We start from the raw sequence: 27179 nt of genomic DNA on the forward strand, positions 1-27179 counted from the left end.
TCTAGGCTCAAAGACATAAAATAGGCTCGCCTGGATGTAAGTATTACTATGCCCATTTTACAGATGAGAAAACCGAGGCTCTACAAAGGTGATTTTATTGGTCCTGGAAATTGTGAAGTAAATTGTTTTGAAGAACGATTTGTTTGCAGGAAATGAAGAGCTAAGAATAATGAGTTTAATCAATAATTGGGGAGGGTTTCTGTACTATTATGGAGTCTTTTGATATACATGTTAGAAGGAAGAGTTTGAAATACTTACAGTAACATGAATTGATTGATAAAAAGTACAGTCAAAACATAGTGACCTCCACTATGGCCCCCATCTGTCCCTAGGAAGTAAGGGTCAGTAAGTACCCAGAGTTCACCCTAAAGTAGCCCTTGGCTTCCACCAGACCAGGACTTTGCCTCTTGTTACCCTCAGCCTGGTGCCTAGAGAGTTTCAGCTGGTGTAGCCAGTGCTGGCTAGGCCCAGGCAGCCTTGGGTTTGGGAGTCCAAGAGCCAGGACACTGGAGCTAATCTTCACCACTTCTTGTTCTGGCTTCAGGGCCTTGGTACTTACTGGTGGTACTCAACAAGTACAGTACTGACAGTGTTCTTTGATGTCTCTTCTCCCAAGGTAATTATTAACTTGTTCCTTGATCCTTCCCAATCCAGAGGATCTCAAATCGAGCACTTTACAGCATTGCCTCACTTAATCCTCCAGCAGATGCGAAGAGAAAACCCATTGTCATCTTGATTTCACAAAAGAGGAAATTGAGGCTTGGAGAGGTTAGGTAACTTATCCAAGGTCACACATCCAGTAATTAGGGGATGCCAGCCTGGGTGCATATCCTGCGTTGAATTAGCAAAAGCTCTGGCATTAACTATGCGATGTTGGGCAGACCAGTATCTCTTTTTTGACCTTGGTTCCTCATCTGTAAAACGAGGGGGATGGACTATAAGGTCTCCAAGGCCCTGCTCGATATTCTTGGGCTTCTTACTTCATCTGCCATGATCTTGTTGTACGTGCTGCCAAAGGTTCTTCTGTTTGCCACCAGAGGGTGCCCTGCTCCCAAAGCAGGAGGCACTGGGGAAGGCTGAGTTCCACTAACTTGTCACTACCCGAACTGATAAAAATCCAGCCCAGTGCAAACAACAGTGTGGATCCAAATTCTCCCATTCTTTCAATTGCTAGGATCCCTCTTTCTCTGCGAAGTCTTCCTGGCCTTCTCACCCACAAGGCTCTCTCCTGTTTCTAAGCCTGTATTGCCCATCTTATCCTCTAGGTGGCAGCCCTCCTACGTTTGTGTTGACCAGCAATTTATCTCTGGCATTACCATTTTGTTCAGTTTTCTTCCCTTGTTTTCCAGTCCTCTCTTGGAGAGAGGCTGATATGATGAAGGAGAGGTCTGGATTTCGGACATCAAGACCTGACCTCTCGGTTCCGCGATTCCTGCCTCGGGAGCTCCGATCTTCTAATGAAACCTGTTTCGCCCCTCGAGAAAAATCTTAAACTCTTTATTTTTTTTTATTTTGTTACATTTTTGTTTAAGAGCATTTTATAATAGTTGAGTAACAAAAAGAAGACTGCACCATCTTGTGTCCTTCTATTTTTTAATGGAAATATACAGCATTTCAGCTACACTGTGGGCAAAATGGGCTTTGATGAGTGTCTCTGGAAAAGAGCCACCAATTACGACATGATTTCTATGGCAAGATGCATTATGAATTCTAAGCGACAGTTGTAGAAATGGCATTTTTGAGCACAATATTACTAGGTGGTGCCTTATCATGTTTCCCAAACTATTATTTCTCGGAGCAATCTGCATTTCAGTAAGACTTAAAGAATCCCCTAAGGCCTCTTTCACTATAACATGAAGCATAATTTATTTAACCCAGAAACAAACAAACAAACAAAAACAGCAAAAAACGTCGATAAGTTTTTCTAGGCATTTCTTTCCCATGGGTCAATGTAATCCAATCCCAGATGCGCAAAAATTTCTTCTTCACTTTCTGCTTTGAGAAATACCCTCTGAAAGCATAAGAAGAAATATGTGTATTCAGATATTTTTGCTAAGCATTTCAGCGCTGACATAGTGAAATTTTTACCTCTAAAACTGTCTTGTCAGAATGAATTATTGCCAAAACACAATTCCTTGCTTCTGAGTAGAAAAAGTCATCTTAACTGACTTCCGTAATTTTTATATTTTCCCATCCCAAAATATGGCACTTAATAAATCAAAGTAAAATAGTGATAGCTTTACGTATGTAGTGAAAGGCACTTGGTATTTTTCCTGTGGGTCTGTAGATCTTCACCACAGTTGTTCATTAAAACCACCTGAAGAAGTTTTTTTTTTTTTTAAAAAAAAAACATGGACTCTTGAGCTATACTGCAGTCTAATGCAGTCAAAATCTCAGAGTTCTTGGCATCAATTTATTTAAAAGCTCTGGGTCATTCTGATATGCAGCGGTATTAAGTACTGCTGCTGGAGGAAATGAGGAGTGGCAATTATAGGACACTTGCACGTGCTGGGTTCTCCTCCTGGCCTTCCACACCTGCCCTCACCCCCACCAGGCTCCCGCCCTAGGATCTTTAAGAGCCAGCACCACTTCTCTTTCATCCCTTCTTGTCTATAGCACAGTGTTGCGCACACAGGAGACACCTGCCTACGTTGAACTATTTACTCTCTGTCAGTCCTTAAATATTCCTAAATGGGATTATGAGAATCTGCCTCCACTGACATGCTCGACATCTGAGGCATTCCTGCCAGCATCCACAGCCCTTTATGCCGACAGCCATGCCTTGATTCTTCTTTGGGAACCCTCTTCTTTCGACTACAAGCTCCTGGATGGCAAAGACTATTACTTTTGTTTTATGTCACCTTTCCCCCCAGAGCTTAGTTTAGTGTCAGAACAGTAGACCTTGGTACTTGTGGATTTAACAGTTGAATATTTAACTTTTCATAATTCACAGAGTAATTTATCATTTTGCTGACACATGAATCGAATCATGACTGCAAGTCTAGCACACCAAATGAGTCACATGGCTGGTGAGTGACCACTCAGCTACATCTCAGGGCAGCTCTGTTGCTCTCCTTTGTGCAATAGATTCTCATTAATGACCTAGTGTTCACTAAAATGCTACTGTCCACTGCATTTGAGAGGTGCTTGGGTAGCATTTGTGATTTGAGAGAGACGGATCTTTTTCTTTGGAGTTACTCATTGCAAACACCAAGGGTATACCAAATTCAATGTTCACTGCTGGACTGGTTCTGGGGGCCCTATGCGCTCATCATCTTTGAGCCCAATGCCCCTGGGGTGCATTCTGGGCCAGGTAGGGGCTGTGCTCCTGTCAGGATCTTTCCAGTGGCCCTCAGCTGTGATCTGTGGCAACAGGACACTCAGGGCAAAGGAAGCTAAACCTGGACATTAAAATCAGTTCAGGGAAAGTGCTCAGAGAGCCAGCTTTGGGGATGAGGATCAAAATGGCCCATGTCAGGGAGATAGCTCTACCTTGGTCTTGTCATATAAAGCGTGGTTATCCAGTATCATCTTCCGCTCGTGTGTGGCATAGCGTCGGAGGTCTCTCTCAAACTGCTGGAGAGAGATAACTAAAATAAGTTACTATCAGGTCCAGGATATCTTCAGTGTTACGTGTTTAGAGATATCTAAACCCCTATAAAGAAATATCTATCTCAATGTTAAACATTCCACTAAATGGGGTTAAACTCCACTAAACATTCTCAAAGGGATTTTCTCCCCAGGGCAAAGCTCTGAGATGACAGAGCTCCATACTCATGTGCACACACTAGAATGTAAGCTCAGAAAGCAGAAATTTGATTTTGTTTTGTTCGTAATTATATTCCTCTTCAAATACGCCTGGCACATAGAAGGTATATGGCAAATATTTGTTGAATGAGTAAGTGAATACTGTGAGGATTGTGTCCAGAATAACATCCAGTCCAGAGTAAATGCTGGGTAAGTAATAGTTTGGAATATCACTATTGTAAATGAGGATGAGGAGTCAGGAGACCCAGATTCCAGCCTGGATTTCGTCCCTATCTGGCTGTGCATCTCTCGACAAGTCACCAGACTCTGAATCTTGGTTGGTCAAACAGGAGGGCGAAGTAAGTGCATGAGGTCACCCCTGGCTCTACCATCCTCTCATCTGAGATTCTATAGAACTGATGTTCTGAGCCACCTGTCCTGGATTAGCATGTCCTATGACCAGGAGTAGAATCTGAGGCTGCAGAGAGCAACACCTGAAGCCTAAGCTAGAGAACAGGAAGACCTTGGAAAAGGAGGATGGTGAACAAAGTTGTCACTGAGGTTGGTTTTCCTGAGAGAAGCATAGATCTAGAAATACCGTCCTTTTCCACGTGGGAGTGGGGAGAAAGCGTGGGGTAATTGCTCCCTCCAGTGGCAAGGAGCCATTTCCCACTAACAGGAAAGCCAGCTGAGGGTGGGAACTGCCCTTCTAGACCATCACCTGGCTGTGTGAGAAGGCAGATTTCCCAACCAGAAGTCCTTTACAATGCAGCAGAGGGGAAGCCAGGTCTGTGGGAGAACTGAGGTGAAGCAGACTCTGGGTACTGTAGCTGCTGGTCTGCGAAAGTAGCGGGTGCTGCTAAGCACAGGGCCTCCTCCCCAGCCCTGGGTCACTCTCCTTCTGTCCCCCCAGCACTTAGAATAGTGGCTGCTCTCACTGTGTGTTGGGGAGTCTGAAGAGGAGGGGATAATGGGAACAGTGAGCGGCCGCCATTGGCTCTCCAGTTCTGTGTGGTGAGAGAGATTTTCCTGAATTCCTCTGCTAAAAACTCAGGAGCATTTCCTAATAGATTGTTAGGGATTATAATGAGGTCTTTCATTTGGAGACATATTATTTACTCAACAAATATTTATTGAGCATCTACTATATGCTGGGTGTGTTCTGGGTGCTTGAACAAAGCAATGATGTCTACCCTGGTGGGGCTGGGATTTGAGCAGGGGACATAGACAAGACACAGTAACAGAATAAATGAATTATATGATATGTTTAAAAAGTAAGCGCTGTGTACAGGGCAGGCCTCATTGAGAAGGTGGGATTTGAGCAAGGGCTTGAAGGAGGTAAAGGAGTTATCCAAGTGGATTCTGGGGGAAGACCACTCCAGGCAGAGGAAACTGCTAGAACAGAGGCCTTAGGGTGGGGTGAGCCCAGCCCCTTTAGGGAGAGAGCAGTAGCAGAGAAGTTGGGAGAAATAAGGGGGTGGGAGGATGAAGCAGGGCCTCGTGAACCGCTGCAAGACCTGCGGTGTTTCCTCTCAGTTAAATTAGGCGCCCCTTGCAAGGTTTTGAACAGGGAAGTAATCTGATCTCACTTATGTTGCAACAGGATCACTTGGCTGTAGAGGGCAGGGCCGAAGTAGGGAGACCAGTAGAAAAGCCATGGCAATAATTCGGGCAACGATATTCTAGTTAACATCTATGGGGAGCTTACCCCATGCCAGGCACTGGACTGAGTTCTCGCTTAATATTAATTTCCTGACATGCTCTATTGTGGCTGGTACTTAACAGCTTCTAAGAGAGCATCATGTCACTTCTTAAAGAACAGTTTAAAGTACATAATTAGACTCAAAATTGTGTTTAGATGAAAGCACCATCTCATTTAATCCTCATTATAATCCTGCAAAGTTGGTGCTGTTATTAGCCCCGTTTTTCAGATGAGGAAAGAAGGCCCAGAGAGTCTAAGTAATTTACCAGAAGCCACACAGCCAGTGATAGAGTTAGGACTCAGACTCCTGAATCCCAAAGCTCAGTTTCTTTACCCTGGTCAGTTCTGCCTTCTGCTTTAAAATTTCTAGCTTCTCACAGCAACACCATGAGATAGGCAGGGCAAAGCTGTTGCTTTATGTTTCAGATGAAGGAAGCTGAACATCCAGCAGGGGTGATGGTACTACAGTCTGGCTATATCATCGGTCACAACAAACTTCAGAGGCTGGCCCAGGGTTGCTGCATACAGTTGCACAAGTTGTGCACTGTGAAACTCTAGAAGGTGCCAATCACATTTGTAGTCTTTGTACAAGTGCATGTTTATTATGACAATTTTCTGGAAAGTGGCAGAAAGGTATCATAAGGAAGAGATGCTTTTTAAAGTTGGTGAAGGGATGCCATCTGGGCTAGTAAAGAGTCTGGCTGAGCCAAGGTACCTGGCCACAGTCATCTATGTGTTTCCATGCCTTCTCCCAACATCTGACACAAACACAGACAATACTCTTGAAGGAATCTTGGCAAATGAAGTCATACTGACAAATTAAGCAGATCTGTTTGGAAGAAACATGATTCAGAGGAAAACAGAAGTTTCTTTTGGTTTTTAACTTATGAATACCAAGTCCAGAGATTGCACCATACCTAGATGGCTCTAGAACATTTCATGTGCCCCTGTGCATGTGTCCTGCTTGGGAACTCGTTAGGCTACAACATCCTAAGGAAGCTTCGTCAGCTTAGTTGATCAGACAGCTTGGTAAATTAATGACCCCAAGCTGAAGCGAGATTCTCAGATGACTTGAATTGTCTTGAGAACATTTCCCAGGCACAGACATCTTTGAGTAAAAAGGTGAAATTGAAGTTCTCACCTATAAAATTTTAGACTAGACCTAATCCCGATCACCCACCAACATGCATCCACGTGGGGACAAAACACATCCCCTTCAGTGGTTGCATAAGCGGGGGCGTAAATATAATAATGCAAGTAGCTACCATTCGCTGAGCCCTTACCACATTGAAATATGCGTGGCATCTCACTGAACCCCGATGACAGCATTAAGATGTGGGCGTCAAGAGAGGTGGAGCAACTGGGGCTTGAAGAGGTTAAATAATTTGTTTAAAGTCACCTAGCATGCTTAGTGTCGTGTCAGTGCCCGCAGAAACAAGAGCGGTAATTTCTGAGACACCAGAGAAGAAACTGAAATGTGCTGGAAACGTGCCTTGTGTTAAAAACAAAACAGACAAAGGGCAACCATTTCCGCCACTGGCATGACCTTGGATAACCTCTGATTTTGTTTTGGAACTCTTCCCTTTCTCAACAGGCTGTGATCCCAGAGATTTATGTCTGTCAAAAAAACTGCTCGTTAGGGAACCACACTTTGAGAATAACTCTTCTAAATTAATCTGTCTCACTTGACCATGTGCAGGCGGAATGCCCGATTTAGAGGTTTCTGGGCATTGCCCCCTCCCCTGTCGCCTGTCCCTACTGCCACTGTCACTCCTCTAGGCCACTGACCCCACTGATCCAGGTAGCACTTACCCGGGAGCCGGTCCAGCCCAGCAGAGCGAAGGCATGGCACTCATAGGGGCACACGACCAGGTCCACGCGGATGGCCTTCCAGGTCTTTCCTTCCTGCTGGCTGGAATTGTCACTTTCTACCCTCTGATGGTACAATTTTAAAATCAGAAAGCATTTCTGGAAATGATCTAAAGCATCCACCTTCCTGCTAGGCAATTTTAACTTTTCAAATGTCGACTCCGCAAGATCATAGTATAAAATCAATCCCTGAAAACAAATAGAAAGATGTCAGAAAGAGTCCTTGCTTGACAGGGTCTGCAATTTTACACTGGGCTCCAATGAAAGCTCCTAACAAACGTTTTACAGATTTGAGCAAAACATGGCTGTTTTTTCCTGTTTGTCAAGTTCCCTCACCTGGCACACAGCCTGGCTCTCTGGCAGAGTTTAAGAACTAATTATGCATGAGGAGAGATTATGATAAAGCCACCATTTATTAGGCATTGATTAGGCACTGCACCAAGTGCTTTATCCAATTCTATCAGTTAATCCTCTCCATTAATGAAATAAAGAGAGATTTGTTATCCCTGTTTTAAGGTAAGGAAAGAGAAGCTTGGAAAAATTAAGTAAAGCATCCCAGGTCAGATGGCCAATAAGCAGCAGCGTTGTTTTGAAAATCCCAAATATAAAACCCACGTGCTTAATGTCAGCCTCCACCAGTGCCTGACCATTTCTTTGCTGGGGAACCATCAGTAAGACTGCTTAAAAGCTGAGGAAAGACCGATGAGAACAAGGCTCCCTGTCACCATGTCCCTGCCCCATCCCCATCTTGGACTGGGACAGTCTCAGAGTATGAGAAGGGTGGTGCCTACAAATCAAGGCCAAACCAAGGTCTTGCAGGAGCCCCAGAGTGGGGAGCCAGGCAGCCCTGTGTCCACCCAGGCCTCAGCTAGCAGGGTCCACAGTTGTGCTGTCTATCCATGAGAATTTTTCATCTTTCCTGCTTGAGCAAAGCAGTAAGGCTAATGCTTCTTTGTCCTGCCTTTTCCTGACTCGGCCTATTACATTCACTCTTGGGTCCCCCTCTCCTGCGAGAGACAGAGAGGGCTTGGGATGGCCTCACAGGTGAATGTGGATTCAGTTCCAAAGTTGGGTCTTCACTTCTGGCACTCTTGACTCTGGGGTTGCGTGTCTCTAACTCTTATTTTCATGTTTTCTGAGGGCCTCTCTCTCTGGTGCATCAGGGAGTTTGGTCCACTCCCAGCAGAAGCTACATCACTCAGGAAGGATAAAGCTGTGCTAAAAAAACGCTAGCCCCAGCCCTCTCCAGGTCATGGGAAGGGTCCCCTAGTCTCTTTGGGAAGTAGAGCTCCCACTAGAGTCTGGCAGGAGTCAGGGCTCTGCAGGTGGCTCTGGCCACAGGGCCATCCTTTGCTTCCTCCAGTGGGCAATAGGTGGCCTGTGGAAAGTCTGATGTCCTCAGTGGGCGGGGGCCCCTGAGCCATGACCTTTGCTGAGCCCAGCTTACACTCATTAGTTTCCTTCTTTCCATCTCAGCACAAAGTCAAGGTGGCCATTGACCACCAGCATAGAGTTTGAGGAGCCAGAGATACATCTCAGACTGATTTTATCCCAGTCTTAGCCATCCTGCCTGACCTTGACCCTTGCCCTGCCCCCTGCTCATACCTCCCAGGTCTTCACAGTGCCTTCTCTTCCTTCTGTTTAGGGGTTGAATGCTTCTGCATGTCCAATGCAGAGACAAAACCATCTCAGCCCATTTAGTAATAGAAAAGTGTGTATAAACAAGGTACATATTCATAACATGGACTCTAGGACCCAAAGTGGGTACATCTCACTGTATATCATGTGGCATTGTGTTAGCTATTGAAAATAATTGAGCATCAATTAGGTGGCCATTATACAGTTATGAAGTGAATAGTGTACAAAATTCAATGATATTAATATAATGCTTGAGTGTCCAAACATCCACTTTTGATCTTTCCTCTTACCTTCCTTTCCCATAAGTTTATCACTTTAGGTAAAAGTTGTTGTTCATCTTCCTCTGTTGATCCTGGGCTGCTAATTAAAAAATCTACATCATGCCCAATCTTCTTACCTCTGATTAAAAAAAAACAGTATAACATGGAAATAAATTAGATTTTGAGCTTTCAATTTTAAAAGTCACCTTTGTTTCTATGCCCTACCCTTAAGGTTTACAACACAAAATGCTCATGACATTTTTTTGAACAAAATATCCTTGGTTGCACAACTGTACTTCTTGCAAAATAAATTCATGACACAGAAACAATAAGAAATCATACATAGTATGTATATAATCATGTGAGTAAAAAATGACACAAAATATTATTTCTTCTATACACTCACACATGCACCCTCCACACACACACACACACACACACACTCATAGAAAAGCAGGACAACAAGCAAACCAAAAATATATTCACATAATATAATTAGTGGGGAAAGCATGCATGAGGAAGAAAGAATCGAGGAAGGCTTCCTGGAGGAGGTAGCATCTGAATTGAGTCTTAAAGGATGAGGAGAAGTCAGCCAGATGATGATTTGAGGAAAGCCAGTTCAAACAGAAGTGTCCTCTGAGCAAAGTCACAGAGGCAAGAAATAGCTCTGTGTGTGCAAAGAATGACAAGCCACTGGGGATTGCTGGAGCGAAACATGAAGTGTCAGAGATGAGGGTGCAGGGAGAGGCTGGCGCCAGACCACCAAAGGCCTTTTGTGCCATGTTCAGTACTTTCAGTCCTGAACGTGGGGATTCACTGTAGATGTCAGAGGAGAAGAGGTGAAGGTAGCCCTTGTTGTTTACCTCCGGAATCCTCCTGTCACAGTGACGGAGGCATCAGGCAGAAATGCCGAGACAGCTTCTTTAACCAGCACGCTGACCGCTTCTGCTTCTGCCCTGGTCACACAGCTGACAAGGTCATCATAATAGAGGAATCCTGAGAGGCATTGGACACGTCAGTGGAAAGAGCGACACGTCTTGTGTGAATGGACCAGCTCTCAGTGGGAGGGGATTCTGCCCCAAGTAAGAGCTAATGTGGCCATGAGTATCAAAACCAAACCGTTCCACAGAGACCAGTTGTTTCTATTCTCTTGGTTGTGAAATTTTCATGATAACAATGCTCTTTACTTTCTGACTGAGAGGCTTATAACGCCCTGATTAAGAAAGAGACAATATTTCATATCCCTGTAGAAACCAAGCTGTTCAAATCCAAGTTCTTATTGAAGTACCAGCCCTCTTGATCAATAAGTTGTGCCTTTTTACTTAAAGAAGACAATGCAAAATGATCTGAGATGGGAAGATTCAGGATTGGAAGGTAATAGATGAATTAAAAAATTAGTCAAGAATAAGAAGAGGGTAGATTTGCATTCTAGAGCTCTGCTGTACATCATTGTACATATGGTTAACAATACTCTCTGCACACTTAAAATCTGTTAATGTTATGTGGATCATAGGCCTAAATGCAAAGGTTAAAAAGAATCAGACTTCTGAAGGAAAACAGGAAAATATCTTAATGATCTCAAGTGTAAGTAAATAGCTCTAAAACAGAGTGGGAAAACCCCTAGCTATAATGAAGAGATTGATAATTTGGATTTCATTAAATATAAGAACTTGGGCTAATCAAAGGACATTATTGAGCAAGTGAGGAGCAATCTACAGTCTGGGAGAAGAGATTTAAATATCATCTGTCTACTCAAGGACTTACAGCCAGAACATAAACTAACTCCTACAAATCAATAAGTAAAAGACAAAATGACCTACTTAAAAAGGGAGAAAGACTTGAACAGAAACCTCTTGGAAGAGGAATTGTTCCCTAAAGCACTTGTAACAGTCATTAGAGAAATGCAAACTGAAACGACAGTAAGATAACACTACTTACCCAGAGGACAAACAAAACAGAAACGATTGACAATAGGAAGTGTGGGTGAGGATGTGGAACAATGGAAAAATCTCATACAGTGATACCGGGCATGTAAAGTGGTTCGATCACTTTGGAAAACTGTTGGACAGTATTTACTACAGCTAAATAAGTAGCTAATTATCCTCTGACTCAGCACTATTTCACTCTCAGATACTCACAAGAAAAATGAGAACATATATATCAGCAGGTACAACAATGTTCATAGCACTTTTTTTTTTCATAATAACCAAAAACGAAATAATTCAAATGTCCATGGACAGAAAATGAATAAATAAGTTATGGTACCAATGGGTAAGAAATTGCTAAGAAGATGGAGCTCATGTTAAGTATTCTTACCACAATAAAAAAATTAATTTAATAAAATGAAATACATAAAATATTCATGTGAAAAAATAAAAAGAAATGCTTCATTAGGCTCTTATCGATACAAAATTTTTCATCAGGACTGATATTCACAGCACAACTTACTTGATAACCATACGGCTGCTGTGCTTATTCGGGATGCACATATACCAGAAGTCACGGTTAACCGTTTCTTTAAGAATATGTACACACATCAGGTATGACATGAAGAGAATGCAATAATTTGTTGACACCCATGAGAGCGACTTAATTGGCTTTCTTGCTTTCCTTTTTGGTACGGTTGGGGAGGTTAACTTATTACCAGAAACTTATTACACCTGAGAAATGTTATTTATATGTGTGCTGTTATATTTCAGACTGTTCAAGGCCAATGTGGCATGTGAATCCTCAAGCCTCAGGGAACTAAAACCAAGTGTGATTATAAGTAAAACTGAATCAGGTTTTCCATCTGACCTGTGGATCATACTTTCACCGTGTTCAATTAGCTTATCCTCTGTGGCAGGGGTCTCTAACACCCAGGCCTCTGTGGCCTCCCTCTTAGAAACCAGGCTACACAGCAGGAGGTGAGTGGCCAGCAATGGAGCAAAGCTTCGTCTAGCATCACTGCCTCAGTGCCACCTCAGATCATCAAGGATTAGATTCTCATAGAAGTACCATCCTGGTGCCAAAACGGTTAGGGACCACTGCTCTGTGGTATTCTAAACTATTCCCATTGACAATTCCATTCATTACAGTGCTGCTAAAGGAATACATACATCCAGGGGTTTTAAGCTGTGAGTACGATAGGAAGGCATTCCTAGAATTCTGTATAAAACAAGAGTTGCTTGTTTTTTATTTTATCACTTAAACAGAAGAGAGGTTTTGTTTGTTTGTTTGTTTGTTTGTTTCTGGTGGTCTTTTGTAGAAGATTCCCTTACTTTAATATCATTAAAAATGTGGATGACTTTATCATTCTTTGTAACTCAGAAACCATACTGGCTTTGGTTTCTTTCAAATACCAATTATATTGTATTTCTATTGCATATCAAAAGCAGACATTTGGTATTCCCTTTCAAATACCAATTATATTGTATTTCTATTGCATATCAAAAGCAGACATTTAAAATGTGTACAATTTTTTTTTTTGATCCTATATTGACATTTCTTCATTTCTAAAACTGGGACCCTCCATAAATGGTAGTGACCAAGCCACCTTCAACCTCCAGGACGTGCTGCCAGGTTTTCAGGTGTCTATGTCAACACTTCTCAGGTTAACAAGTCCAGCGGGGTAGATGAATCCTGTGTCTAGATTTCTACCATTTCCCTTCTATGTCCTGATGTTTTACAGTTTTTAAAGCAGATCCATACTTGTTCTGGGCAACAACTCTAGTTAGTTCAAATATTCTTTACACCCCAAACCTCCATGTGAACTCTCTCATCCATGCCTCTATCCCAACTGGGACCCAAATGCTCAGAAGGGACAGTTCAGTAAAAATTAGATCAACATTGCGACCTGATTTGACATCAGAACATAAAAGAATGACGACAGCCACCACGAAGAGTGTATTCGGCCTGTGCGTTAAGCATTGGTACCTATTTCAGTACCAATGTCATCTCCCTTTTATAGATGGGGTGGCTTAGGCTCAAAAGTTTTAACGAACTTGCTCAAGTTGACATAACTGGAGCCAGGATGTAGATGCAGGTCTGTCTGATTCTGAAAGTGTGTGCTTTTAACCATAGCATGAAAAGAGGCCCCACAAGCGACCCAGCTCACCAAGAGTAGAGTTGAAATTCAACTGACTTAGAGCTCTACTACAACCTGCCCAGCCCATGGGAACAATGGGAGATTTTTAGGAGAGATAATTTACCTGCTTTCTGCATTTGTGTGAATTTCAGGGTTTTGTCCGACCTTATTTTACTCAGGCTTCTGAAACCCATCCTGAACCATTTCTCAGATGTCTTCAATCCCACTCCAAATACAGAAGTAAATAGCTGAAACAAAGGGAAAGGCACACTTTTAGTTTCTAAAATAATCATTATGGCAATGAAGTGATACTTTCAAGGTCCAGAGATTAAAAAAAAGTGTAAAGTTTTTAGAGACCTTTTTGTTTCAGAAGGGTCCTTCCCTGATAAATGAAACAAACATGAGAAGCAGGTTCTGGCATCTGCATAGGGCTTCTGTGTAATCCGATTGTGTGATGGCCTGTGCTGTCAATGCGTGACGACGGCTATCCCTATTAGGTATTTCCCCTTGCCAAGGGTTCCTTACACACACTCATGCTCTGCATATTTATCCTTGCAATTTAAAGAGGGAAGAGCATGTAGGTTGTCTAAATTCTCCACCATCACGCAGCTGGAAAGTGGCAGAGCCCAGACTCAAACTCGGTCTGTCTGCACTCCATGGCTGGGCTCCTGCCCATGACCACCTTTTAGGCCTATGCATCCCTTCTGAAGGCACTGGCAGACGTCCCTGCTGCCTGCATCTCTAAGGTAGGGAATATTGAGAGGTAACGAACTCTGCTTCAAAGTAGATGAGGATGCAGTGAGTCGCTTTCCAACACAGATTTGCTCTTTAAGAGCCTGTTTGTTTTGTCCCACGGTTCTGGTGTCCCCATTATATTTGTACCCATGAATGACAGACTCCTGAAGGTAAGGTAATTTGTATCTTACCATAGCACGGCAACAAGATCGAGCATTAAACATCTGCTTCCTAGACCACTGCTGTAGACTGAATGGCACCTCCCTCCCTTCCTAAATCCATATGCTGAAGCCCTAACCCTCAATATAGCAGTGTTTAGAGATGGGATCTTTGGGAGGTAAGCAGGTTTAGATAACGACATGAGGGTGGGGCCCTAATGATGGGATCAGTGCCCTTGTAGAAAGAGGCACTAGAGAGCTTATGCTCCCTCTTTGTCATGTGAGGGCACACTGAGAAGGAGGCCATCTGCAGGCCAGGAAGAGGACCCTAACCAGAACCCAACCACGCTGGCACCCTGATCTCAGACTCCCAGTCTCCGGAACTGCAAGAAAATAAATATTTGCTTTTTAAGCCACCCAGTCTATGGCACTTTGATAGGGCAGCTTGAGCTGACTAATAAAACCACCTAGAATAAGCAATAGGATTAAGTGAAAAACCATTTTCGATGAATATATGTAAAATCACTTACTTTGAAGGACTGATATCGTTCATCATTTAACACAGCTTTAACTTCAGAACTTTCTCCATCTTCAATAATTTCCTACATGAACAATTGAAAAATATTTTAAATTAATGATGTTGGACAATCACAGTCCAAGACTCCCAAACTCATGATCTGGTAGCTTGATTAAAAAAAAAAATGCACACACATCGTATAGAGGATATCCTCAGGAATAAAAGTACAAAATGATTCGGGTCCAAATCTGCGGAACACCAAACCAGAATATTCACTGACAAAAGTGTGTCTAAATATTTGAGATACTTTTTTTCAATGGATATGAGCTTCCTGAAACAAGAAGACTCTTCATCTGAGTGGGTTCATTTTGGACCCATTGAAGAGCCAATTCAAGTTCAAACCCTTATGATGTTTAGCTCAGAGCTACCCACTCTCCTCTAGATAGAATTAGGATTATTTTTCTTGAATAATTTACCTTGCACTTGACTGCACTGAAACATACTCCTAAATGACCAACTTGCCTTGCTGGGGAATCCTTCAACACCATTTATAAATAAACACCCACCCCTGGCTCTCTTTCTGAAACATATACACTGAAAAGCAGAATCAGCTCTACTGCTCGTTATACCCACTACCGTTTTGGGGGGTGACATCCCCTGACGAAACTGAAGTCCTTCACACAGCCTGTGTTTGAAGTCAGACCATCCCCCGATGTCAAGCTTTTAAGTCACCTGAGATTTTCACTGAGATTAATAATAATACAGGAGAGTTCTTTTTCCACTTAGCTGGCCCCACATAGCTCCAACTGTGAAAATATTGAGGTATGGATTCTATCCATCTATTATCTCTCTATCGATCTATCGTCTGTCTGTCTATATAACCATCTATCGTCTATCCAACCATCTATCGTCTATCCACCTATCTATCTATCTATCTATCATCTATCATCTATCATCTATCATCTATCATCTATCTAATCTATCAAGAGAAAGTAAAGTAAGCCATGAATACATCCATATAGTTGACAGGAAAATCTATTGTCTCTCTCTCTCTCTCTCTCTCTCTTTCTCTCTCCTTTCCTACATATCTCACTACCTACCTATTAGGAGATGTGACAAGTCACATTTCACCCTTACCTCTATGATATACTTTGCTTTGTCCCCCAGGCAAGGAATTCCTTCTGTGTCCTTCATACTGGTGATTGTGAATGGCAGAGATTTAAGTACAGAAGCTGCTCTCATAAATACCAAATAGAAGACTTCATTTTCTCTAAACTCACAATTTTCAGCCAGTACCTCAAAGGCATCCTGAAGAATAGAACCAGATGAGGAGTAAAACACGGTCTATGTTTTGTCCCTGAGCCAGTGGACACTTGCAAACATCTCTTGCTCCCCTTTAAGCATTGGAACACCACCTGGTCAGGATCCGGTCTTCAGTACCTTTGTGCCCCTCCCTTGTTGGATGAAGAGAGTCGAATTGAAAAGATAGACCACAAAGTGCTTTGTAAGGAAACTGAGTTCATTGCCATTAGATATTCAGGAATGATTTAACCAAAACATGGTCTTGTGCTCACTGTATCCTACTAGTCATTACTCAGTGTGCTCCTTCTCTCTTTGCTTGCCGACCCTCCCACCAGCATGTGGCCAGGATTCTACCTCGATCACTAATATCCTCATATCTTAGCTAGTACATAAAACATGGTCAGCGCTTAACATAGACTTGTCGAAATGAGAGGTACACACCCAAGGCTGGAATTATTTAAGGTAGGGCTTGTTTGCACTTCTAGCAGAGAAAGAGCAGCTGCAGCTGTGTGGCATCGTGCTCATGGTGGCCAGTAGCGGCAATTTCCTAGGGCTGGAAGGCTAGAAATGAGAAGTTTTGTATTTGATATACTACTGCATGTTTTATTCACCTGACTGCAGGCTGAAGGATGAGCAGTTATGGGCTCGTTAGGATCATTTGAAACACAATTGGCAAACCGCAGGGCTGGATGGGGCTTTAGAGATGATCTAGCTAATTTCTAATTGACTGGATGAGGGAACTGAGGCTGTGAGAGAGGAATTAACTTACCCAAGCTAATTAATATCAGAAAAGCAAGAATCTAGGTCTGCTGTCTCCCAATCTTTTGATTTCCTAGCAAAGGCTGTTTATGCCTAATTGCTATGTTTGTGTAATTTGTTCTTACTATGTTCTGGACTAACTACAGTATTTGATTTTTCAGAATATTTGCCTTCAACAAGTATTGTGCCCAATAATGACAATTCTCAATAAATAGTAATTTATCATCTCTAAAGAATATAATCCAAATGTATTTGTACATTTCCATGACAGAAATAGATCCATTCGTGACAGAAAGAAAAACGAGAGATCTGGCCTGGGTGAGTGGGTGAGTGTGGGGAAAACTCGTCTAGATTTTCAGAAATTTTCATAATTTAATTTGTAGGTCCATGGAAAGAAGCGGCAAGTGCTTCCTTTGCTCTGGGAGTTGTGAAACCTCATTACCGTGAATACGTGGTTACAGTTGTTTAACGTGGTTCTTCTCTGACACGCGTACTGAGAGATCTTTTTGACAAGTGTTGGAGTCTTCTGGGGCTCCGTGTTGGAGCTGGCCGAATAGTCTCTTCTCACCTAAACAAAAGCATAAGCATCTATTTTTAGTAACAATCGATAGTAATAATAATAGATGTATGTATGAAGAAAAATTGAAGGCAGTATGATGGCAATTATCTCTGGAAAGAGGATAAAATTATAGAAGAGTCGAATTTTATGTTATATAAATCTCTAATATTTAAATTTGCTATAATTAACATGTATTACTTTTGCAATCAGGAAAACAAAAAACATGAAAAGGACCATCAATAAAATATCACTTTCCTATCCCATGAACTTATGTAGTTATCGTCTAAACCTTCTTCCTGAAGATTCTAGCACTATTGGTGAAAAATTTTGAATTAAGAGCTCACTTTCTTAATTTTTTCTTTATGTATGTTTATAGTACCAAAAAAAATTGGAACCCTCATTATTTAGCTTCCAGAACATCAAGGCTTCAATATTTTGAAATATTAGTATATAGACTTATTCATAAATATAGCTACCATTTATTAAGTGCCTAGGTCAGATTTTGTGTTAAGTGTTTTACATATGTTATTCTAATCCTCAAAACCATCTTATGAGGTAAGCACTATTGTTTTCTCATATTATAGAGGAAGAAACTGAAGCTCAGAAAAGTGACTTGCCCACAGCCACACAGGGAGTAAGCAGAGTATCTAAGGGTTAGCCCAGGCCTGTTGATCCTATAACCCACGTTCCTAATCACCAAGTGAAGGACAATGAAAATCACAACTGTGACACTTACGACAAGCTGGTGTTTTCCTGTCATCTCCACTGGTTTTCCTGCTCCCATACATTCTATCAGCCAGGAGATGTCGAGGAGTTGTAGCTGTGAGCTGGTTTTTATATTCTGTACCTTAAGCCACTCCAAGACTTCTGAACCAGAGTTGTTTTCTGCCACAATGTGGGTGACAGAATCACTGCAGAATGCAAGACAAAGTTACGAGCTGAAGGGGCTTTCAAAATCAGAAGCTTTCCTCTTTCCTTGAGGTGTTCAGAGTGTTCCATCTGATGGAGAAAGATGCACACTAGACCTGACCATAGGCACGGAGAATTTAGGCCTCCATGCAGGGGAATTCTATTTTAATTACTGTAACAACAGTGGTTTATGTCACATGTCAGACGCCAGAAAAATTAAGAAAACATTAGGAAGATTGTGGCTGAGCCAGTAGGGACAATCACATTTTAAAAGATCTTAGAAGCCTGGTTGAGAAGGTTGGATCCTATTTTCTGAGACTGTGGAGTCAGGCTTTTGTAAGACATTGATAGAGTTACTGTGTTATTTTTAAAGACTAGTCTGTTACATGCAATGATTTGGAGGTGAGAGTGATGGGTATGGGAGGGTTGGGGAGCTACGTAGGAGAATGAAACAATGAACCAAAAGTGAGATGATTTTAACCCAGTCTGGTTCCTATAGCACTGGGAAGGAAGGCAAAGTAGACAAATGATGAACCTCTGGCATAAGTTCTTCTATAAAAGATAAAATGGAGGATAGAGTTAAATATTACTCTAGCATGTTGATCACAGTAAAGTACTAGAATTTTTGTTAGAAATAGGGATTTAAGAAATTGTGTCTCTTTGGAGGAAAGGATTGGGAGAGTGGAATTGAAGTTTTTTTAGGCATGTTGCATATAAAGGATGGCAAGAGATCCAAATAAAAATATCCAGTTGACAGTTGGGAGTTGAGGCTCGCTCTGGGAGAGAGATGGGGGCTGGGGATCAGAGCTGGGACCATCTGGATGACAGGATTTGCCACAGGGCCCAATGGGGAAGTGGGGGAGGAGTGCTGTAAAATAATCAACAGACAATATAATATACAGGCATATACAAAAGAAAAAGACTAGAGAGAAACGCTCCAGATTATTAGAAAAAATAATAACTATACTCACACACATGGACACACACATATACACTCAATATCCTCGGGGGATTGGTTTCAAGACCCCTCTCCCCAAATTCCAAAATCCTCAAGATGCAATTCTTATATAAAATGGCGTAGTATTTGCATATAGCCTATGGACATCTACCCATATACTTTAAATCATCCTTAGATTACTTGTAATACCTAATATAATGTAAATGCTGTGTAAATAGTTGTTATACTATACTGTTTAGGGATCAGCTTTTAGGAATTTTAAAAATATTTTCAATCTGAGGTTGTCTGAATCTGTGAACGTGAAACCCACGGATACGAAGGGCCGACTGTACATTTTTACTTAATCCTCACAAGAGTCTTAAGAGGTGGGCAATCTAATTTCAGATGAGACAACCAAGGCTTGCAGAGTTTACATGAAGCCAGGATTCAAACCCAGGTGTGCATGACGGAGCAATCTCTTAACGTTCAACGAGACTGTGGTTAGACCCCTGAGCGAGCTTTTGTTTGTTTCAGTTTTTTTCCATGTTTTCTGTCATGAACCATCTATCATCACTTTTCTATTTAGGAGAAAATATACAAATGAATGTCATTTTCAAGGGCAAACAAACTTGGGGCTGGAGCTGAGGTAGTGTTTGCTTTGCCCCTGGGAGGCCTGGGCTTTCTTCTTCTTCTTCTTCTTCTTCTTCTTCTTCTTCTTTTTAAAAAAATTTTTTTATTAAGTTTATTGGGGTAACATTGGTTAATACAATTATAAAATTTTCAGGTGTACATTATAATTTGACATCTATATATTCTATTGTGTGATTACCACCCAAATGGGCTTTCTTCTTGTAATGAAAGGTGACAGAGAGCCTCAGGCAGCTGCCCCCAACCTCTTTCAAGGACACTAAGGCTCTGCTAAAGTGGCTGTTTCTGGAACACCAGTGGATTCAATTCCTTAAGTGCACCTAGATTTTTAGCCATGACTCTTTAATGTCTTGTAATAGGTTTGGGAGGCCTTGAACCAAGTATAGCAGTTCCGAACTGGAATTTGTCCCTCGCTTTCCCACAGAGAAAAAGATGCAGTGTCTTCTCCTTCAACGCACTGAACTGAAATGTGCTCCTCATGATCATTGGCATCCTGAGGCCAGGGACAGTGTTGTAGTCTGCCTGGTTATAATCCGGGTTACAGTCACCCCTGATGCCCGGCACATGCCCAGATTCATAGAAATGGTCAATGAATAGACCATTGGTAGAATTAATAAATGAACTGATTAATCAATGGCTCTAAAAGAATGTTTCTTAAACTCTAGTGTCTACCCAAGACATCCAGAAAGCTGGGCTAAATAAAATTCAGATGCCTGGGCCCTATTATCAAAGATTTGGATTTAGTAACTCTTACCTAAGGGCCCAGGAATATGCATTTTGACAAGCTCCCTTGGTGATTCTGACATAGTCCTATTTATTGATGTGTAACCAACAACTTCCAAATGTAATGGCTTTAAAAAGGCAATGATTTTATTATATCTGCAATTTTGTAGGTCAAAAATTCAGACAGCTCGGCTGATCCTTCTCTTCGGTGTGTTCTCAGTGGAGGCATTGATGTTCCAGATGGCTCCCGTGACTGGCGCGTTGGCAAGGTTGGCTGGAAGGCTGGGCTCACCACATCTCTCAACCTGAACACCTTTGCATGGCCTCTCACAGAGGGAACTCAAACTGCTTACCCAAGGCTCTGGGATCCAGGGAATAGCAGAAGGCACAGAGCCTTCTTTGACCCAGCCTCAAAAGTCACACAATGTCATTTTTGGTTGAACCAGTCACAAGCTTTCCCAGATGCAATAGTCCCTGCCTCTCCATACAAACGCCCATATTTTAAAACCCACTCACAGCGCAAAATCTCCACTTTGAGAAACACTGCTGTAAAGAAAAAATCTTTCGTTAACTGCCCTACACTGGACATTGCGCTCAATTACAGCTATGTTTCCCAATGTGGTACTCATCTCTGAAGGTACATGAGATAATTTTAGGAGGTTCACGACAGGACATTTTAAAAGCATGTATGTTTATTTATATCTGCATTTTTAAATTATGCATATCGGACATGGTTTTTATGGGTTTCATGATTTTCATATCATTCTTTAGGACAAAGTTAAATTATTTTTAACAATTCAGTGTACAAACAATTAAAGAAGCCTTAAGTATCTGACAATACATGTGGTAAAGATATTCTAACTATGAATGTGGCACTTGGATGTGTAAAAAGTTATTGAATTAACTCACAAATCTCAGTTCTGAATTTTTTCCCTCTGATACATGTCTTCCTTTTCCTGGTTGGTCTTGCCTCTCGATTTAATTAGAAAACCTCTCCATGAAGAAAGAGGCAGCCATCTTTTTTGCCTGGAGACAGACTGGCCCTGAATCTGACTTCCACAGTGCTCTCAGATGGTCACCTGCTCTTATCTTTGTCTTTATCTGTTCTCTTTCTCTGGAGAGGTCATCCTGAGTCTTCCCATCTGAAGTGGGACTTATTTTGTAAATAATAACTTTAAATAGTAAATTACAGTTAAGCTGAGCTGTTTATAGTTAAAAAAACAAAACAAAACAAAAACTACCTGATTTCCCTTAGCAACAGATCTCTTTCAGAATTCCTGAAACAAAAAAAATTGAAGCAGTTTTATCTCACACTCTTACTAGCATCAGTAAAGACAGGTTTCTATCTCCAGCCCTGATAGACTGAAAACTGAGAGGGTCTTGCTTTGATTTTTTGGCTACCTTAAATGGTATTATGAACATTTTCATTAATTTAAATTCCACAAGTTTTGAAACATAAAGCGATTCGAACCAGCGAAGAACTAAAGTTTACATTGCCTTCTCTTGAATTTTTAAAATTAAAATCTTTATTATTTTGTTATTTACAAAAGTAATACTGGTGCATTGTGGAAAAAAATTAAAATTACAAAAATTAATCTTGGTAATCCCAAGTTTCTCTGGCTGGTTTCGTATTCACCAGATAAATCATTCTTTTGAGAAAATATTTCCTGAAGCCTACTATGTGTAAGAAAATTATCAAAGGTCTGAGACTGAGTTCTACAAGATGACGCCCTTGCCCTTGTGGAGTCACGGAAAGGTAATTGGATGAGACAGGGAGAAAGTCAAATGGTAGCGCTAGGGGTCAATCCCAGGCTGTGGATCGCACCCCTGACCTAGGGGAGGAATCCTTGCCTCTTGGAGGGTTTCCACCGGTCTTAGATCTTAGAGTATAGAGAGGTGTAGGGAAGAGGGGTTCAAGGTCAGGGGAAATAGTAAGAAAAAAACATAAAGAGAAACCAGTGAAGGTGTGTTTGGACATTGGACCTGGAAGGGGCCTAAAGGTGTGCTAGTTCAACAATATATTTTCTAGAGCAGGTAACTTCTTTTTCATCTGGTGTTCAGTTTCTTTTGCAAACAACTACTCTTAATATTTTGATTTCAGACACCACAAATTTGAAGTGATAAAACATTGTCAAAGAGAAACAAAGCTGACACCAGTTAAAGCAGTAAGGATAGATTTTATTTAGCAATAAATATCGCAATAGGATAGGGGGGTCCAGCATGATTAGAGCTCAACTGCAAAGAAGCAGAATGCAGGAGACCTTTCAAAGGCTGTGTGTGCTAAGGGAAAGGCCCCGAGGGACATTAAGCGAGGCTGGCCACCAGGATTTGCTAATTGGTGCTTATTCAGAGGAGAAACAAATTTCTTGAATCTTTATGACAAGAAGCAGTGGTGCAAGTTAGAGCAAGGTGCCCACTAAAATCAGGCCTTTACCTTCCCAAAGAAAACACTCTCGATAGTTCTCTCCTTAGACATTTGCCTTTCAAAGAGACAACTCTCTGGTTCCTGAGAAGAAAGTTCTAGGTGGTTGGAAGACTTACATCTCAAAGGAGCAGAGAAAGGATTTATAATTGCAAAGTTTCTAAAGTATCAGCTCTAAGAGGGGTTCAAGGGACCATCTGCCTATTGCCAGGTTTTGGCTGGAACAAACAGTACATTCTCCTGGCAGTCTTGAGCTTTCTCAGGCAGGCATTTTAATGGGGAGGGTCATCCTAGGAGCATAGCCTAAGCTGCTAGATGCCATGCTATAGTTTGGTCAAGGAGAGAGTTTTTAACCACATTCAAGTGAAAAAATCAAGGATTTTACTACCATGAGATTCTTTGGGATGTTGGGGACAATAGTTTTGGGATAATGAGTGAGGCAAAAGCCACATTTCAAATATTACATAGAGAATGAATGGAAAGTATAGACAGGCCGGTTATATATAACTAATCTAACATAATATAAAAAGGTGGAAAGTAAAGGGTTGGGTAGGAAAATGCTAATTAAAAAAAAAAAAGATACTTGGTACATACTTGGAAAATACATTATGGTCTGTTTTAATTCTAGGGGACAACAAAGGTACAATTTCTGACTCCTCTGTCCACTTGTAAAGTCCTTGCCTGCAGGGCTCATGTCTTCTACCATTTTGTATCTCCAGAACCAGACAAATACTGTGCAGAATGGGTACTAACAGAACCCCTATTGGTGATGCCGCAGTGGTATACCTTGTTTTCATCAAAGACAACGCCTTCCAAAGGTACTCTTGTAGACAAATTACAGAGGTCTAGGCAGGACAAAAGTGTCATCTGGTGGGTTTCTACTGCCTGAATGATAGAACTCAGCAAGTGTTACACTGCTAGGTGACATAACCCTGGAGAGCCACCCTTCCTAGCCACGGCTCTTTTTTCTTCAACATCAGTGATTTAGGTCAAGACATAGTTAGTAAGCTTAGCTGATGTGTTCAAAGAGGAGGGTTTATGACAGATAAAGTTTAAAATAGCCCAATGTACTGGAACCAAGGATGAAATAAGAAGGTGACAAGCACTAGATTCTAATCCTTCTCTAGCTTGTCTTAGATAACTCAAAGGTGATAAAGTTGCTCTAAAATTTAGGATGTTGGTCATGGAATAAAATTTAGTATCCTTTTCCTGAATGTGCAAAAATGTCTCAAATGACTTAATACCCGCCCCCCTCCCCCGATTTATAGTTTAAGAACCAGCTTCCGATGGCATGTTGAATAACATGTCTTTTGCCACATAACATAAATATTAATGAAGCCCAATACACATGTAAGGATATAGTGCACATATTCTAGAGAATGAAATAGCTCCAAACAGTTCAATGCATTCAGGTATGCCACTTCTAAGCTGTGTGTTCAGGCCCAGGTAAAGTAAGAATCTGATTTTTCTTCAAATTTAATCCTTCTGGCAGCCAAAGAACATGCTAGGAACTATGGAGATTGTTGCCTATTTTCAGAACTTTTTTTCTTAGCTCCTCTTTCTCTGAATCTTATATACTGGAAAGAAGAGGTATAGCTACACTTCACTATTGAGACACATCCTTTCTTTCAAAAATCAGCTTTCTTTATTTCCATTTAAAAAATATATGCTTATAAAAAATTGGAAAACACAGAGAATAAAAGTTGTCATAATCCATCCCTACTACCCCGTTCCTTCCCAAACTAACCACTTATAACATTCTGATGAGTTTCCTTCCTGTCTTTGTTCTATTCATTTGTATCATTTGACCTAGTTCATGCTGTGGAGAGAGAACCCTCTCCTTAGGGTTCTGCTATAAAGGTCAGTGGATCCAGCTAAATGACAAGAAACCAATCACACTTTACACTTTTATAACTGTTTTAATTTATCAGAGTACATTGAAATGCATCATTACATTTGGTGATTACATCAGGCAGACTAGACTATTTACCTGGACACTAAGTTTAGAGAGGAGAAGGGGGGTCTGGCCCCACAAATTTAAAGTCTCTAGATTTCTTATCTAGAGATTCCCTCTACAATGATTTCTATTGTTCTTTCCAATTAAAGCCTATATGTCTATCTACAGAAATTCTGTTTGAGAGCTGGGACTTCTGTTTCCTGTGATTTATTTTTGTGCCGTAGAACACATTTGTATTTACTGTGTCTACCGAGCTGCTAGCCTGGGAACTTTGCCACCATCACATGCACAGCAGCAGTTTGCTCACCACGTACCAGTTTCCTCTGTTGCTTGAGCAGCTGGGTTTGGTTCCTGGCAGCAGGCATCTGGGGCACAGAATTGCCTCTTGGGCTCTCTTGCCAAAAGAAGAAACTTGCCTCTCACTATCTCCCCAAGTTCCTGCCTCAGCCACCATGTATGTATCTGTAGCTGCGCCTATAATGAAACGAGTCAGCCCTTGCTGGAAGTGTGAACAATTCAAGAGAGCTTTCTGTGTAAGTGGTACCTTGACCATCTGGCTCTCGCCTTCCTGCCTGGCTCTTGCCAAACTTCTTTATCACAAAAAGCAGTTCTGTATTTGCTAAGGCTTTTAATTTCTGTTTTTTGAATTTCTTTTTTTTTAATTTCTGATTTTTGGCCTCTTTGCCTCCATCATCTCCCCATTCCCCGCCAATGCCAACACTTGACGTAAGTCTGTAAAATTAAGCAGACTTAAGAATTAGATGAAATCTAAGATTTCATGGAAAGTATGAAATAGCATTCCGAATGAGATAAGGAGTTAGAAAGAAGAAAAGAGGCAGAGAGAAGGCAAAGGTGACCATATAAAAAGAAATCAGATGGGAAAGAGGCCATGAGAGACTCAGGAATTTCTGAATGGGGCATTTTAGTAAAAAGAAAAAAAAAATTAAGTATTTCTGTGACATTGCCTTTTCATATGAATGTGGGTCTTATGAAAATGATCATAACCTGTTGTTGACTTTTGACAGGTTGTTGACTTTTGGAGCCAACTAGTTTCAGTATAATTTTTCAGCCCCTATTCATTTTATTTCCCATAACTGATTGGTTCAAATTTGTTCTTTGGTTTCAAACCTGTTCTCCCAGTGGGAACATCACCTTTTCCCTATGTGGAAGAAAACACAGGTTCCTTGGGTTTCAAAGAAGCTGTTCACAAAATTGATGCAAATGAAATCAGTGGTATCCTACCTGAGCTCGTTCTCAACCCTGAATCCTTTCCTTCGGGCCAACTCCATGAGGAAGGCTCTGCGGGTGGTTCCCATTTTCTTCTCTAAAATGAAGAGGACCAAGTCTTGGAACTTGACATCATGAGGAGAGGAGGCCATGGAGGCACCCATCTGCCTGGGTTTTTTCTTCCGAGGGCCCGAGTAGGCCATGTGCAGTAGATCCATAGAAAGAGGCTGCTGCTGCTTCTGGCTGTGCCATCAAGTGGTATCTCCAGGAGTGAGGGAGAGTCTGCCCCTTTTTCATGAAGAGCTCTGATGTCATCTCACCAGCAGACTCTGAATCCAGGGCAAGGCTTCCTGGGCCCTGCCCTGGAGACAGCTTTCTACTGAAGAATGATGGGGAAATTCTATCATTGTTCAGCTCATTTGTCCATATGGATATTATAATGGAAACAGTAAATTAACTTTTGCTAATCTCTGTGTGTACCTTGCATGAAATTGTACATCCTCTTGGGGAGAGAATTCTGTAGGTTGTATTCACATCTTAACCCCCAGCACCTAACACAGTAGCTTATACCGTAGGCACAAGTAAATATAGAATAAACTAGAAGTCACATTTAAGTTGATGTTATTATTACTGTTACTAAACTTTTATGCAGTTTGGATAACCATGATATGAATCTTCTGCCATGATGGCCTTCCCCCCCAACAAATTCCCAACTAAATATTTCTTCAATACGAGCAAGTGTAACAAAGATGTTAAGGAGCCAGACTATCTGAATTCGACACCCAGACATTTATGAGCTGTGTCACCTTGGGTAAATCACCACTCCACTCTGTCATTCTGTCATGTGTGCAATGGGGGTTACAAGCACTTCGAAGAGTACTGGCCTGCAACAATTGCTCAGAAGTGTTCCTTGTTATTATAATAGCGCAGTCTTCTTGTCCCCTTCCCTCCCCTGTCCCTACCCGTGTCCCCACACACTTGAGAGGTTTCTGTGAGAATACTTCCCACTGACCTTTTGCTTTCCCTAGACTCTTCCAAAAATGG

General features: G+C 41.5%; 1 protein-coding gene across 1 annotated transcript; it reads right to left on the reverse strand.

Annotated features, from left to right (window-relative positions):
* Nucleotides 1-1924: 1924 nt before the first annotated feature.
* DNTT (DNA nucleotidylexotransferase) lies at nucleotides 1925-26421 on the reverse strand. Its single transcript, XM_039872431.1, has 11 exons — nucleotides 26151-26421; nucleotides 18049-18223; nucleotides 17196-17321; nucleotides 15830-16000; nucleotides 14706-14777; nucleotides 13407-13530; nucleotides 10080-10212; nucleotides 9247-9355; nucleotides 7262-7507; nucleotides 3493-3576; nucleotides 1925-2011 (listed from the first exon to the last, which is right to left on the reverse strand). Exons 1-11 carry the CDS (start codon nucleotides 26351-26353, stop codon nucleotides 1925-1927), a joined length of 1530 nt encoding a protein of 509 aa, XP_039728365.1. The 5' UTR covers nucleotides 26354-26421.
* Nucleotides 26422-27179: the final 758 nt, after the last annotated feature.

This window comes from Pteropus medius, unplaced genomic scaffold (genome assembly GCF_902729225.1).
Source record: "Pteropus medius unplaced genomic scaffold, Ma_sr-lr_union100, whole genome shotgun sequence".
NCBI lineage: Eukaryota > Metazoa > Chordata > Mammalia > Chiroptera > Pteropodidae > Pteropus > Pteropus medius.